The sequence below is a fragment of the Choloepus didactylus genome, chromosome 7 (assembly GCF_015220235.1).
Source record: "Choloepus didactylus isolate mChoDid1 chromosome 7, mChoDid1.pri, whole genome shotgun sequence".
Lineage (NCBI taxonomy): Eukaryota > Metazoa > Chordata > Mammalia > Pilosa > Megalonychidae > Choloepus > Choloepus didactylus.
In genome coordinates, this window is record NC_051313.1 from 84,915,164 (window position 1) to 84,929,007 (window position 13,844).

Below are 13,844 nucleotides of genomic sequence, written 5' to 3' on the forward strand. Positions count from 1 at the left end.
TCCCAAAGTTGGTATGGTAGTCAAGGTGAGGCTCTGGGTCAGCAAGGTTTGAGGATTGCAGCTAGGTACCTGCTGAATCTCACTACTCTTTGGAAGAGGAGAAAGCAAGGTTAAACAGGGCTCAGCTCACCAGGAGTTGACTTTAGACAGAAAAAATAATAATCACTTAATGTGAACACTACCACTTTGTATTAGGAAAACTGATTTGAGAATCCAGATTCAACTTAGAATCAGGAAGAGAAAAGGCTTTTTATGGATAAAGCAGAGTAAATGACCATACCTGACAAGGGTTGTTTTGCACCCTGTCACCAACCAATATTAGAGATATGTGGCTTGCTTTCTCTTCAAATTCTTCCTCACTGATGTCTCAAGCTGGCCTTTTAATTTTTCTGATTACATCAAGAAATGATTCTATTAGCCGATTATCTATTTTTAATTACTGAGTTCTTTTTTATTTTTATTTTAAGCAGCATACACTAGGAACATGAAATCTGGCCCATATACCTTGCCTATGAGTTATTTTTTCTCTTGTATTAGGAAAACATCATCCACATCTTCAGTTTCACCAGGTGATCTGCAGCATAATCCCCAAAGCAAATACATTTTCTCTTATTACCTTAGTTCTTACTTGCTTTAGTTATCCTATTCAGAAAAGATAACATTTTCTTTATTCTCAGAAAAAAAGGAGTAAATCGTTGTTGCTAATTGCTAGTGGGTATTTATAATGGGCCAGGTCAATCTTAACATAAATTGTAATATCCTCTTAGTCTCCCTGGAGAAAGAAAGCATTTTCATATGGCATCTCCTATCAGGTAATGTTACCAGGTAGTGTTACCAAAGCAGCAATGGACTCTGTGCTGTATCCTGTAACGGGATGGTATGCAATGATGGCCACAAACAGCTAACTTTTTTCTCTTTCCTTTTAGTAGAGTTTGGAAGCATTCATTGTTTCACTTTCATTAAAAACAAAAATTGACTAAAAGAAAAAAGGAATGCTGTAAAGTTTCAAAAGTCCTGCCAAATAGCAAATGAAGCATGCATCATGAACTTCTCTCAAAACAGAAGCTTGGGACACTTTTATGTCACTTACAAACAAGGGGCTGATAAAGAGATGGCATTCCATGGAGAGGATTTATGTTCCAGAAACTGCTGTGGAATACAGAATCAGTTCGCTTCTTTATTGACATACATTTCCCCAATATTATCTTTATATACTTTGCTAATATGACTAATCATGGAGTTTATAAATTTTTTAGGTTGAAATCCTTCATCAAAATCCTGCTCTTTAAGTTAGCAGAGACATTGAAAGATCATCAGATTCAAAACACTGTCCTTTAGGTAGTAGTTATTCATTAATAGCCCTCTTTTACTGTCCTACTTCCTACATAACTAGAAATAATTATGTCCAAGAACAAATGCCCCATCCCATTTTCCCTATTCTTATTCTTCCTCTTTCCCCTCAGCCACATATTTTCTTGTCCAAAGGATTCTTTTCATCTCTTACACATAAGAAATCAGAACAACTGTTCCTTTGGACTGCTGGGAATAGAGTGCTTGCTTTTATAACAAGTCAAGAGTTCAGGCTGAATGAACGCTATAAGGTAAAAATCCTATTCTTAATCTTGATTAGCATTTGGCAAAATATAAAAATGGAATTCAAGCAGACTGAAAAACAGAGTTAGTTTCTCAAGATATTCACAATATTTCTATGGTACCATAAATATGTTTCCCCAATGATTTTATACTATCTACTAGAGGACCAATCTTCCATAGACACACAGGTGAAAAATGTGTAATAGAAAGAAATTAAGAAATCTTATTCATTATTGATAGCAACAACTGGCACACAGCTGGAAAACCACTGGAAACCAGCCTTTACACAAAGTACCTTATAGCTGAATAACTCTGTTAGTACCTCTGCTTGCATCTCCATCACCTGTCTGCTTTTCTTCCTCTTTCAATGGTCTGCCATGCCTTGGCATTCACCGCATTTCCAATGCCTCTTGGCCTTTCTTTTTACACAGTGTTCACCAAAGGCTAATGCTATGTAATCCCCACGAGTCTTTCATGCTTTTGGCTAGTAGAGATGCACACATTTGTTTTCTTGTCCCCAGATCATATTCTGCATGCCTTCTATATTTCTCTCAATTTAGCTGTCAAGTCTTTCTCATTTTCATTCTCTCTTCCTTCATCCCTCCCTCTGCTGCTTTTTGTCTCTCTTCCTTTTCATCCAATATCTCCTAAAAATAACGATCATGTTTTTAATCCATATGTTGCTGAAAGAGAAAAGACTGATCACCAGGCAGAGTGGTAAACTAATTTTTATTCTTCATATTTTTTGAAACCTTCTTTTCCACCTGTGACTTACAAAAAAAATTAACAGCCAAAAAACTTGTGATATGTAGAAATTTGAAATTCATACACTTATGTAAACATAACTTCATGCTTAGGAGAAGGGGAGCCATTTTTGAATGATATTTATTTCAGCATATGTAGCTATGAGCAAGAAGTAGAATGCATTGTTCAATTTCCTTCACTCTCAACATATCAAATATTTCTGGGTCGGCCTCTGCTTAACCAGAAGACATGTAAACATATATATTTTTGCAGGAATATGAGATAAAGTTATGTAGGTCCCTGTGAATACCAACTAACTCTTCTTGACTGCCTAGTCAAAGGAAGCAAAGTCAAATCAGAATGATTTCTTCCAATGATGAAGTAATTTTGAGAGATTTTCTCTTTGAGCATCAAGTGATAAATTCTGAAAAACATACCATGCTAGAATTATAATTTTGGATGTTAATTATACTAATTAAAATAGGGTCAGGAAGGTCTCTGCACAGCTGTGGTGAAGTGAAGCATTTGAAATTGTGGACAAGGGCTAGCATCCTACTATATAAACACATGGTTGTCGTAATGTTGATGTCAGCAGAAAGATGTGCAACCTCAGCTCTGAACTGGCCCAGAAAACATGTCGGGTAAACACTCAGGCAGACAGTCTCCGCTTGGGTTCCTTAGAAACCTGTATATAATGTGGCTATTAACAATTTCTTGGCTAATACATAATAACACTTATCTCATAGAATTACCTTTTTGTTTTTAATACACAAAACACTCTCTAGGATAAGATGCCTTTTTGAAACCTTGAAAAAAATAAAAAATAAAAGGCAACAACCCTACTCATAATTCAAGTATTTTTAATAACCTAATGAAATTTTTTCATCAGATAAATTATCTGCTGCTCAAGCAAAGAAACTGTGCTGATGACAAATGCCTGGTCCCTGTTCAGGAGGCCACAGAATGGGTTTCTATGAAGTGCTCTCTAATTCACTGCCAGATTTGGCAGGGAGAGAGGTTTGTTTTGGCCTCTCCTTCCCTGTTTTTCTGTGGCAAGAGAAAAGAGCCTGGCCCATGCTTGAGGCTGATGCTTCATCCACAAGCACCACTCCATCTGAGTCAAACAGCCCAGTACAGTTTCATATGCATCCTTGTGTTTTCTCTTTTTAGTGCAGCCTAGAAAACGAGCTGCCCTACAAATAAGTACACAGGTCAGTAAAATCAGGGGAAAATGAGAGTAATTGGAGAGCCTCAATTCAAAGCATGGTAAGTGGCATGCTTTATACTTGCACCTCTCCAAGAAGAAGAGAGGGTTCAGTTGTAACCATCTTCTCAATGACCCAGAGTGCGATTGTGTAAACTGCTTTCTCCAAAGTCTCCTATCAGATGGGCCATTTGATAAGGCTTATCTGCCTGGTGGATGGGTCTAAGGAATTCTAGCAATGAAAGGAAATAGATAGTTGCCTCAGTGCTGGCTACAATCCACAAAGGCAAAGAGACGTCCCAGGCAGAGTAGCTCCATGGTGGAGGCTATTTTCTCAGAGTCATCTGTGGGACCATCCCTGTTCTTATGAAAGTATGGCAGTCAAATCTGTCTGCTGAGGCGATGAGAGAGTTAGATTCTGAAGGAGGAGAAGACAGCACTGCCATGAATGTATGTCATTCTTTATTCCGCTTTTTTGATCCTTGGGTACCTGGGAAAATCAGACAATGGGAGAAGGGCCCTTCCAGTTGCTTCCATTGTTTGGTTTCCCTCTGCTCCCATTAAGGGAAGATCAGCAAAGAGTAGCCATGTGAAAGCCCTGGGCCATTCCCCTACTCAGGTTCAGTCATGAGAACCACCTGGCATGTCCTTAGCTGTTCTTATTAAAGGCATCAGATGGTCAGAGTTTGCGTAGAAATACAGTAAGGCCATTCAAATTAGTTTGTTTCCATAACTATTACTGGATTGCCAGCCATGTATCAAAAATATGTATGATACAGAGGAAAGATGTCATCAAGATGGCGATTAAGACATACTGGTGGTGACCGTTCCCCCTTAGAAACAGCAATAAAAAGGGCAGAATTAACCATCTCAAAAGTCTGACGACCAAGGCTAAAGAACAACTCAAGGACCGCTGAGTAGGGACAAACTTACCAGTTCGGACCCCTCCCTCACTCTTGGATCCCCATGGCAGATTGTGCGACTCTCCGTGGTGGCCTGGCTGTCCTTTGAGCCTTCTGAGTGGGTCCTCTGGGGCCCCGGTGACTTCCAGTGGCGAGCGGGAGGCCAGGGTGCGTTTCCAGCGCGGGTCCCCGAGGCTTGACCACCGCACAGCGTGGCTGCACAGCCCGGCGCATTCGAGTGCAAGTCCTGGAGGCCCCACGTACAACAGCGCTGTTTGCTCCTCCACGCATCTCCAGTCCAGGTCCCGGGGGCCTGATTACTGGTGCAAAGTTAAATACTGGGTGTCTTTGTCTATCGACCCCAGCTGGGTCCGTGCAAGGCAGGGCATGGAGCTGTGTCCCCTAACCCGGAAGTTAACGGGTCAGAAAAGCGGCAGAGAAAGCGGAAGCTGAACTGCAGGACCGCAGTCGCAGTGCTGAAAGCTGGAGAGAGAAGGCAGACCGGAGCACTGGGAGCAGAGCCTGGCTGATTGCAATTGTTGGTTGGAAAAAACTGATAAAAACAATAAAGCAGCTCCAGGCCCCGGGAGGAGAAGCCGGGGAGAGGAACTCTTTTCTCAGAGGGGAAACGTTGGTACATACTGGGGGATTCTTTTTACTTTGCAGCCCAAGGCAAGACGCAGGCTCAGAGAGACCAGAGGTCTCTTCACCTACTGCTAACCACGGGCTGTTCTATAGATTTGGTATAAACTGGGCCAAGAGTGGAAGGCGGCCTCAAATCATAGCCAATCTACACTAAACCTCAGGTAAGAGGGAGAACCTGATTTTCCATTACCAGATCAAAATAATCAAATGTCCAGACTTCAGCAAAAGATCACATGGCATACAACAAACAAACCAACAAAAACATGAGGAGGCCCTCACAAAGAAACAAAACAACATAGGAAACATAGATATTGGAACAGATAATCAAAAATATTCAGTCAACCCTCCTAAATAAGTTCGAACTAAAGGAAAACATGGACATAGAACTAAAGGAAATCAAGAAGACCATGTTTGAACAAAAGGTGGCATTAGAAACTTTTGAAAAGAACCAAAAGTATAAAGAAGATAGAAAACTTTATCTGTAAATATACCTGGCAAGTCTGACATTAATATCCTCAGAAGTAATATTAGACCTGCATGGGTCTAATGTTTAAGAAAACTATTGGCAATAGGTAAATTCCTTCTTCCCTTTTTGTTTGTTTATTAATTTTAGGACAACTTGCTACTTCTTCCAAAATTAGAACTATTAATTCAGAGAAATTTAATCAAAAATGCATGGCTAAATAAACAAAAAAATAAATAACAAAAATGTCTGGCAGTTTCCTTGAGGGAACAAATAACAAGTCTGGGCTTCTAGGGCCAATATTTGACTTGAAATGCTACTGAGCTCTGGGCATGCAGCTCATCCTCCTTTGACCTGTAGCTCTTTTTCACCTTGATGGGAATTCTATGAGAGGGGAAAAAAAACAACTGAGAATATCTGCAGCTTTTATTTACCTTTTGCTTAGTAACTCAAGTTAAGGAATATAAACTTTATATGATTCACTAGCTAATGATGCTTGTGCATAACCCCTGTCTTAACTCTACCTTGAGAGTCAGGGATCAAGTGATGTTCCCCCCAAAAGTCAGATAACTCACAGTGGGACAATACTGAGCTGTGTCCTAGATCCTCTTCATGTCAGTCACTTGGTACTACTTCTTCATTAACTGGATGTGTTACTGTCATCTCTCCCCCCTCCCCTCCAATTTACAGAAGAAAAAGAGATAAGTAGTCTCCTAGGGCATACTCCTCCCGCCTTACAACATTAATTTTTGGTCATGAAGTAATATGGCAATGAAAGATATTTGGTCCTTCATTGTAATCATTACCTGCAAGCATGACTTAAAATTCACCATTTCAAAACCCTGATTGCCATTTTTAGTAAATATCTAATTGACTAATTAATACTCATTAGTTAACTTGGATTGTATTTTGCAGCCAGTTTATTCTATAACGTTCACTGGAAAATTAAGTCACTTATAGTTAGATGTTCTATGAATACTGAATTTAATAAGGATTCTTTTATAAACAAGAACATGCTTTAATAAACTGATGATAATATTCTCTAAGCAAATCTTTTCAACATCATCATTTCAACTTTGGGTTCTCAGTTTCTCATGTGCCCTTGTGTTGAGCCAAACTCAAATTTGTGTTCTGAAGTTCTTGAAGTGTTCTTCCTTAGCATCTTCCTGTAGGGAGGAGGATAGACTTCTAGTTACCCATGTATCTTTGCTTGATTCTGCAGACAGTAAAGCCCACAAACCTGCCCTTATTTCATCCCAAGTACTTGCTAGTGAATAATCTTGCACTTCCTACTGCCTAAAAATTATTCAATTTTCAGCAGAATGATTGTGAATTTAGACATTGAGTGTTGTGACTCAGTGCAAATTTTTGCATCATAAATGGTTGCTGCCTTGGCATTCATCTTATTTTGGCTAGGCCACTTGCCTTAATTCTGACCTTTGATAGAGTTAATAAACAGCTTTCCAGCCCTGGGGCATAAACTCCCCCATAGCCTAAACCCACCCCTGTGGCTACCACCCACACACCCTCACACCTCACCCAAAACCCACAGCTGGTCCTAAATGATAAATTAACCATCTGCACCACCCACAGACCCCCAGTGTGTTTGCTTTAAACTAACCAATAGTTGACTACCTCAGGACCACAATAAAGGCACAAGTCTATGGGTCCCTCTTACTCTGCCTGTGTGCTCCCCACCTGCTGGTTGAGCCTCCTTAGCTGATGGCACTTCCCTTCCATTCCCCGTGACATCCATCTGTCTCTGGGATCCGTGAGTAACAAACTATCTTTTTGCATGCTTTTGGCCTTGGTTTCCCATTGTGTTATACCTGACCTCCACCCAGACCGAAATTTAAAATCCAACTTAACTAATTTAGTACATTGAGGGTAAACTATGAGGTTGAATTCTGGCTCTGCCATTTATTACCTTGTGTGACACTGGAGAAATTATGTTTCCTAGTTTCTTTATTTGTGAAATGAAAATAATAATAGAACTTGCCTCATAGGTCTATTTTGAGGATTAAATGAATATTTATACACAAAGTATTCATCAGCACCCCAAAAGAGCTTAGAATGATTACCAAAACTTGGTTGTAAGAAATCATTTCTGTGGGTGAATTCCCGAAGTAGAATGGATGTTCTACTTTTTTTCTGTTGAAAAAAAAGGTCAGATAATGGGAGAGCTTTGTATGTGAACCAAATTATTTTCACCTTGTGAAAAACTGCTTTTATTGAATGCACTTACACCTACTTTCAAGAAGAGACCTTAGATTTATCTCTGTAAAACTCATGGAATTTATAAGGTTGCTGTTGATAAAAAATTTATCATGTAATGAAGCACAAGGGCTCATGGGAGGCATTTCTTGGTTTTCTGCTTCTGTGGAGGAAATGTTTGATTTTATCTTAAGGACGCTGTGAACGACGTAACCAATTGTAGTTTTTATGTTTGCATTGGTTGCTAGGATGCTCAAAGCCATCATGTGGCACAGCTCTGGAACGCAAGTTGAGGACCTTCGGACCTACATTTTAGCTGCTAAGTTAGCCTCTTTGTCACCTAGTTTGTTCTTCCCCCTATTTTTAAGTTACATATTAGTGCCTTTTCTAAGTGTTCCCCTAGCATACCATTTTTCTTTTCCACAGAAATATATGAAGTTATTATAATTGTCAGTCTGGTGTGTTCCCAAAATGCTATGTCCCTTGAAAAAGACTGTCTCTTTTTCACTGTTGTATCACCAGATCCTTACATAATACCTGGACTACAGCTGGTTCCAAATAAATACTTGTTGAATGCATGAATTATGTATATATCTTTATAACCCACCTCAAGTCTGTTTCAGAATAAAACACAACATAATACTAAATAAAGTTATATTTTGGTTTATATGTAATATGCTTTTTGAATTTTAGAAGTAGAATTCTAGATTTGAGAGAGATAATAAGAGAGAGAGAGGAAGCTAGATAATGCTAGGCATTCATCAGAAGAGTTGACATAAACTATGAGCTGGGGAAAACAAAAGAATGGGAATTGAAATGCTGACCATCTATTCTAATCTTTGTGATTCTTCTCTTGCTGAAAATCATTTATTAAAGGCAAGCTGACCCCTCTTCCTGGAAGTTTTTGTTTTTTTGTGAGGAGGGAGGTATACAACTCAATAGGCTTTTATGGCTCTCATTTACATAGGTGGTTTGCTACTTTAAGACTCATTTTTACAATGAATTATCTTTACGTAAGGGTAAGAATTGAGAGATCTTTCCAATTGGGTGCTCTGAGGTGACTGCACTTTAGTGGATTAAGCTCATGGAAGGGTCTTATTAACTTATTAATATACCTGGGGTCAGGTCTGTGGACACTGATTTGTGTTAATGACATTTAGGGACTGATTTATGAACCAAAGTGCAATTTTTTATAATTTAGAAGATAAACATTTCTGAACCAGCATCTAAATACCAGCAATTGTACGGCATAAAGGTACAAGCAGGGAGTCAAATCAGAAGATGTTTGGTAAACTCAGAATTAAAGAAAAATTAGGTATTCTCACTTAGCTTGTAATAATTACCATTTTTCCACTTTGGAATGATTTCTGCTTAAAAAACCATGACTATTTGTTTAGTATGAGAAAAGCCTTTCTCTAATCACATCAGCTGAACATAGGCGATTTTTGAAAATTCTCGAATTTCTTTACCTGTGACAATGCTGAACTTTACCTGGGCCCTGTGTTCCTGGATATACCCCCACCCTTTTATGTTCCAGGAAATGGCTTATTGCAAAGAAGCACTCTTCATATGACTTAGGTAAGACTCACACTCGAGGAACCCCTTGTTTACCTAGGATAAGACCAGGTCCAGATTCTCCAAATTCCATAAAGTCTCATAATTTTATTAACTGAACTGTATGTCCCCATTGACCAATTTGGACCAAATTTCAATCAGGCTTCCCTCTTTTCCCCTCAGGCCCCTGAGCTTCGGCCCAACCCTTGAGTAATGCCAAACAAACTCCCCTTAATGTGCCCTGCCAAGAATGGCCTGATCATGACATTCTGCTCACCCCACTCATTCTAAACCTGGTTCTTCCTAGTCTTTTTTTACTCCATCCTATAAAAGAAAATCCCTTCTGCCCTGATCTTGATATGTTATAGATTGAATGGTCCAAGTGTTCTCCCTATTGCAGTAGTCTTCAAATATCGTCTTTCCTTACCTCAGGTCTGGATTTGCTTTTACTTGACACCTGAAAACAATCATCTCATTATTGCTAGGGTTTCTACCATCTCTAACATTCTGTGGTTCTCGGCTCTTAAATCTCCTTTTCTGCTGTTCTAACCTAGTTACAAATTTGATTACTCAGTGTCCCAGAGGGCAAGATGATTTTGCACTGTGCAAAACTTTGGGTAGTGACATGCAGACACCCAAGTTTTCTTCAATGAAGTACTACAAAGTTGTAGAGTTTAATCAATTGTTTTTTATTTAGATAACTCTGGAAAACCAAACCCTAATGAAGTTTCTCTAAGAAACTGAGGATGATTCAAAATCTACAACTAAACTTTCTGAAGCAGAGTTTTGTTGACTGTGACACCTTTTATTGTGTCTGTATGTTTGTACTTTACACAGTGTCTGAAACCAATATGAAAATTCAGGTTGGCGTTTCTCTTTCATCTCCTTTAGTGTGTGTTCAGGTAATAACAAAACTAGTAACATATTAACTACATTTTAAAACTTAATCTGAAAAGTAAAGCAGGTACAAATAGAACCACACATGAACTACAGAACCAAATCTATTTAAAATCACCTGTTAATTTGGATTGGCCATACTTTCTGCTACAATCAGCTACAGGACCGACCACCCCCATGACAGCTGATGCATGTGTTCAAGTCTATGGCTCTACTCCCAGCCTGGGAAGTTCTCCATGGAACTTGTCATTATTTGATTTGGAGGCTTTAATAATCTAGAAGGAACATGTAGAAACACATGGTATCACGGTAGTGGTCCCACAGAAGTCATAAAACCCAGGCCCTAATATCAGCCTATCACTTATTTGTGATGTTCTTAGGTAGGTCATATAACCTCTTCTGAGCCTCCATTCCTTTAGGATAATTAATTACTGCCTCATGTGGTAGTCTTAGGGACAAAAAGAGCTAGTACAGGATAATAAAATACCAAAGGTTTATTTATATTTAAATAATATTATCATTTAATTATTCCACATGTATGTCTTATATCCTCAGTAGATTGTGAGTTACCTAAAACAGAGAGCCTCCAGTTCCCTGACTGTCTAACAGCAATAAACACAAAACAGTTGTTCAGTAAACACTTTTGAGTGTGTGACTTTATATGGAAGATTGCCAACAATACTAAAATAAATTCCATGAATACATTTATTGTGTTAACATTATTGTGCTAGAACTCTTAAGAAATACAAAAACCAAGCAGACATGAATCCTGCCCTCCAGGCACTTACAGTCCACCAGAGGATATCAGAAATGTGTATAAATAACAAGATAGAAGATTTTTAAAAGATCCTAAGAGAGGTACAATTTTCATAATTGGGGAATTATGAAAGAGTTTGTGAAGATGAAATATGAGATGAACCTTGAAACTTAAGGAAAATTTGGACATGGGGGAGGGGAAGGACTTCCAGACTAAGAGCAGATCATGAGCACGTGGGCTGGGAGGGAACTGTGGAGGGCTGGAGACAGCCAGACTCAGTCTTGGCAGAGACACAGAGGGAGAGGGAGGGGGAGAGAGCGTGGGGTGTGTTTATATGCAGTGAAAACTAAAAAGAAGTGGACTAGGAGAGGACTTCCTCAAAAATTATGATTCCTTGATATTTATCTTTCATTTTTTTGCTTGTAGATTAAAAAACAAACAAAAAAACACCACTACAACTTGGCATCATTCTTTAACTAACCAAAAACTTGTTCCTGACATTTTTAAATATGCAATTTTTGGTTAGCTTCCATATATTAACCTAATATATAGTTACCAGAACTAAAGAAAAATGGAAGTGAAACAATTTACGATTTTTTTTATGATAGTGAGTGTTAAACAATTTTAGAAGAAATACTAATTTAATATATAGAATGTATATTTTTAAAAAACATATTGAATTTATATGTCTTTTAAACATATGCTTAGGGTGGGTTTTTTCCCATCAAAGTTTTGCAATCGGAATGGGTGACTTCATACATGCTCTGCATTCACAGCTATAACTTACTGAGCTGGAGCTGAGTATTATGAATTTATACACAGAATGAGAGTGGGAGTGAGAGAGATTTTCCAAATATTCCTATCACCAGAAAATCATCTTATAAATTGAATAGGCTTTAAAATTACATAAACAATAGTTTATTTTGTTTAAAAACCAGTCTTTAGTTATGTTATACTTTTTTGCATAATGATGTTGCTTTTATTTTTCAAATCTCATGAAAAATATACTTTTAACATCTTTTCATTGAGAACATTACAAGTATCTGACAGGAGTTAAGCCTGAGCTGTGCGGCTTTTAAGGCTGTAGTTTGTGGTGTACTTGAGTGTTGAAGCACCTTTTTCTCTCTCATCACCCAAGGTCGTGGGGAGCAGGGGTCAGCTCACCTAAGTTTCTGGCAGACTGCAGAAGACCTTGCAGCTCAGGTTTAACCACAAGCTAATATAAATAAATGTTGGAACTTTGAAGACTCTAGTCTCTCTGTCCCCCTCCCTTCATGGCATTCAGACTTAAAACAGAATCTTAAATCATCGAAAGGACAACGGAATTGCTGAAACTCTTCCCACTGTCTTTCCTTTAATGAGGATCTGAAGGAGGGAGAGACATCACCAGTGTGGTTTTAAGACAAGAAAGAACACGAGGGACCATTTGTGCAGTCTGCTAACCTCAGTCTTCCCACTTTCCAAACCAGATACAAACTCCCCCTTTCCTAATGCAAGAGAATATATATCTAAGATTTAAAAAGAGCCTGAATAAGTTCAATTTTTGTATGCTATGAAGAACTTTCTTTTGTGAAACATGCACCAAACTTCATTACTTAAAATAAACATTTTCCTTGTATTTTTTTTTTTTTTTTGGTATGGTAACATTATTTTCTACTAGTTGCCTTTTTTGTCACAAGATAGAAAAACATAATATTTATGTAAGAATATGATGGCAGCAGACTTCTGACAAGTCCCATTTACATGGTACATTGTTCCAAAGGGTGTTTGAGTAGAAAATACAGAAGTGCTATACAAACCTACTATTACATTTGAGAAATCATTAGCTTCAAAGGAATAATATCGGTATGCTATTAAAATCGTGAATACATTTCAGTATCTGCATTAAAATAAACTTTATAAATATGTGAATTCCTGTTCAACAAATCCAAAATAAAATGCACTAAAACACTGATCTGTAGACAAAAGTTTATTTACACCATACAACATTTTAAATATTTTATACACAGCTGCAGCAGAGAAAGCTACTCAGAGCTTTCTAGAGAAAACTGCAATAATAAAGATGTGAAATATATTATTCATATAAAAGTGAGATTATTACTTTATTGCATTTAAAGCAATGAAGAATGTAGCTCAACAAACATTCATTTAATGACAAAAACTTTGCTTTTATATTATAAAGTAAAAAGTGTAGTAATGGCCAAACAGACTGTTATAAACTTTAAAAACTGCATAAATATATACATTGTGCTTCATGGTGAAGTTTTTGAAAACTAAACCATATGAAGCGGTTACAACATGAATCGTTGCTTGAGGTTTATCTATAAAGATTACCTTACAAATCCATTCCACGGGTACTTACAACACAGGATGGTCCTAACTGTACACCTGGTCCTGTCTCACTAGTCTGACTAGTGAGAAGTTACCATATGAAAACACCACTGACGTTTGGCACATGAAGGTCCTGACATAGGATAGTCACACTGTCCAGATAGAGATGTCAGGCTTCCCAAGTCTTAAGTGTCAGTGCAATAAATTATTTTGTCTCCACATCAATCCTTTTTGATTTTGTTAGACCTCTGTTTGAAAGTCACCCTCTTGCACATCCAGGGGCAAATTCAGACACTTCTCCCACTCCGCTGGCCTTAGTTCCAGAGCATCCTTTGCCTCTGTATCTAAGACATTGATTGTGGTGTAATGTTGGTATTCACTGGAGTTTTTGAAAGTGTCCCATGGATTCTTGTTTGGTGTTGGGTTTTCCTATTGAGAAAAAAGAAGAGAGCCATTTATTCGAATACTAGGATTGCTGCTTGTTGAAGTTTCCAGGGGGAGAACAAGTTTGTAAGCTTAATCCAGTTTATGTGATTACAG

The 13,844-nt window shown here is 38.1% G+C and overlaps 1 protein-coding gene across 4 annotated transcripts in view; it reads right to left on the reverse strand.

Annotated features, from left to right (window-relative positions):
* Positions 1-10,854: 10,854 nt before the first annotated feature.
* ADGRB3 (adhesion G protein-coupled receptor B3) overlaps positions 10,855-13,844 on the reverse strand; it is a 772,638-nt gene continuing 769,648 nt past the window's right edge. For all 4 annotated transcript variants that reach the window (XM_037842636.1, XM_037842635.1, XM_037842634.1 and 1 more), the window contains one exon: positions 10,855-13,733. In XM_037842636.1, coding sequence (XP_037698564.1) covers positions 13,545-13,733 — 189 coding nt within the window. In that variant the 3' untranslated portion in view covers positions 10,855-13,544. The remainder of the gene's footprint in view (positions 13,734-13,844) is intronic.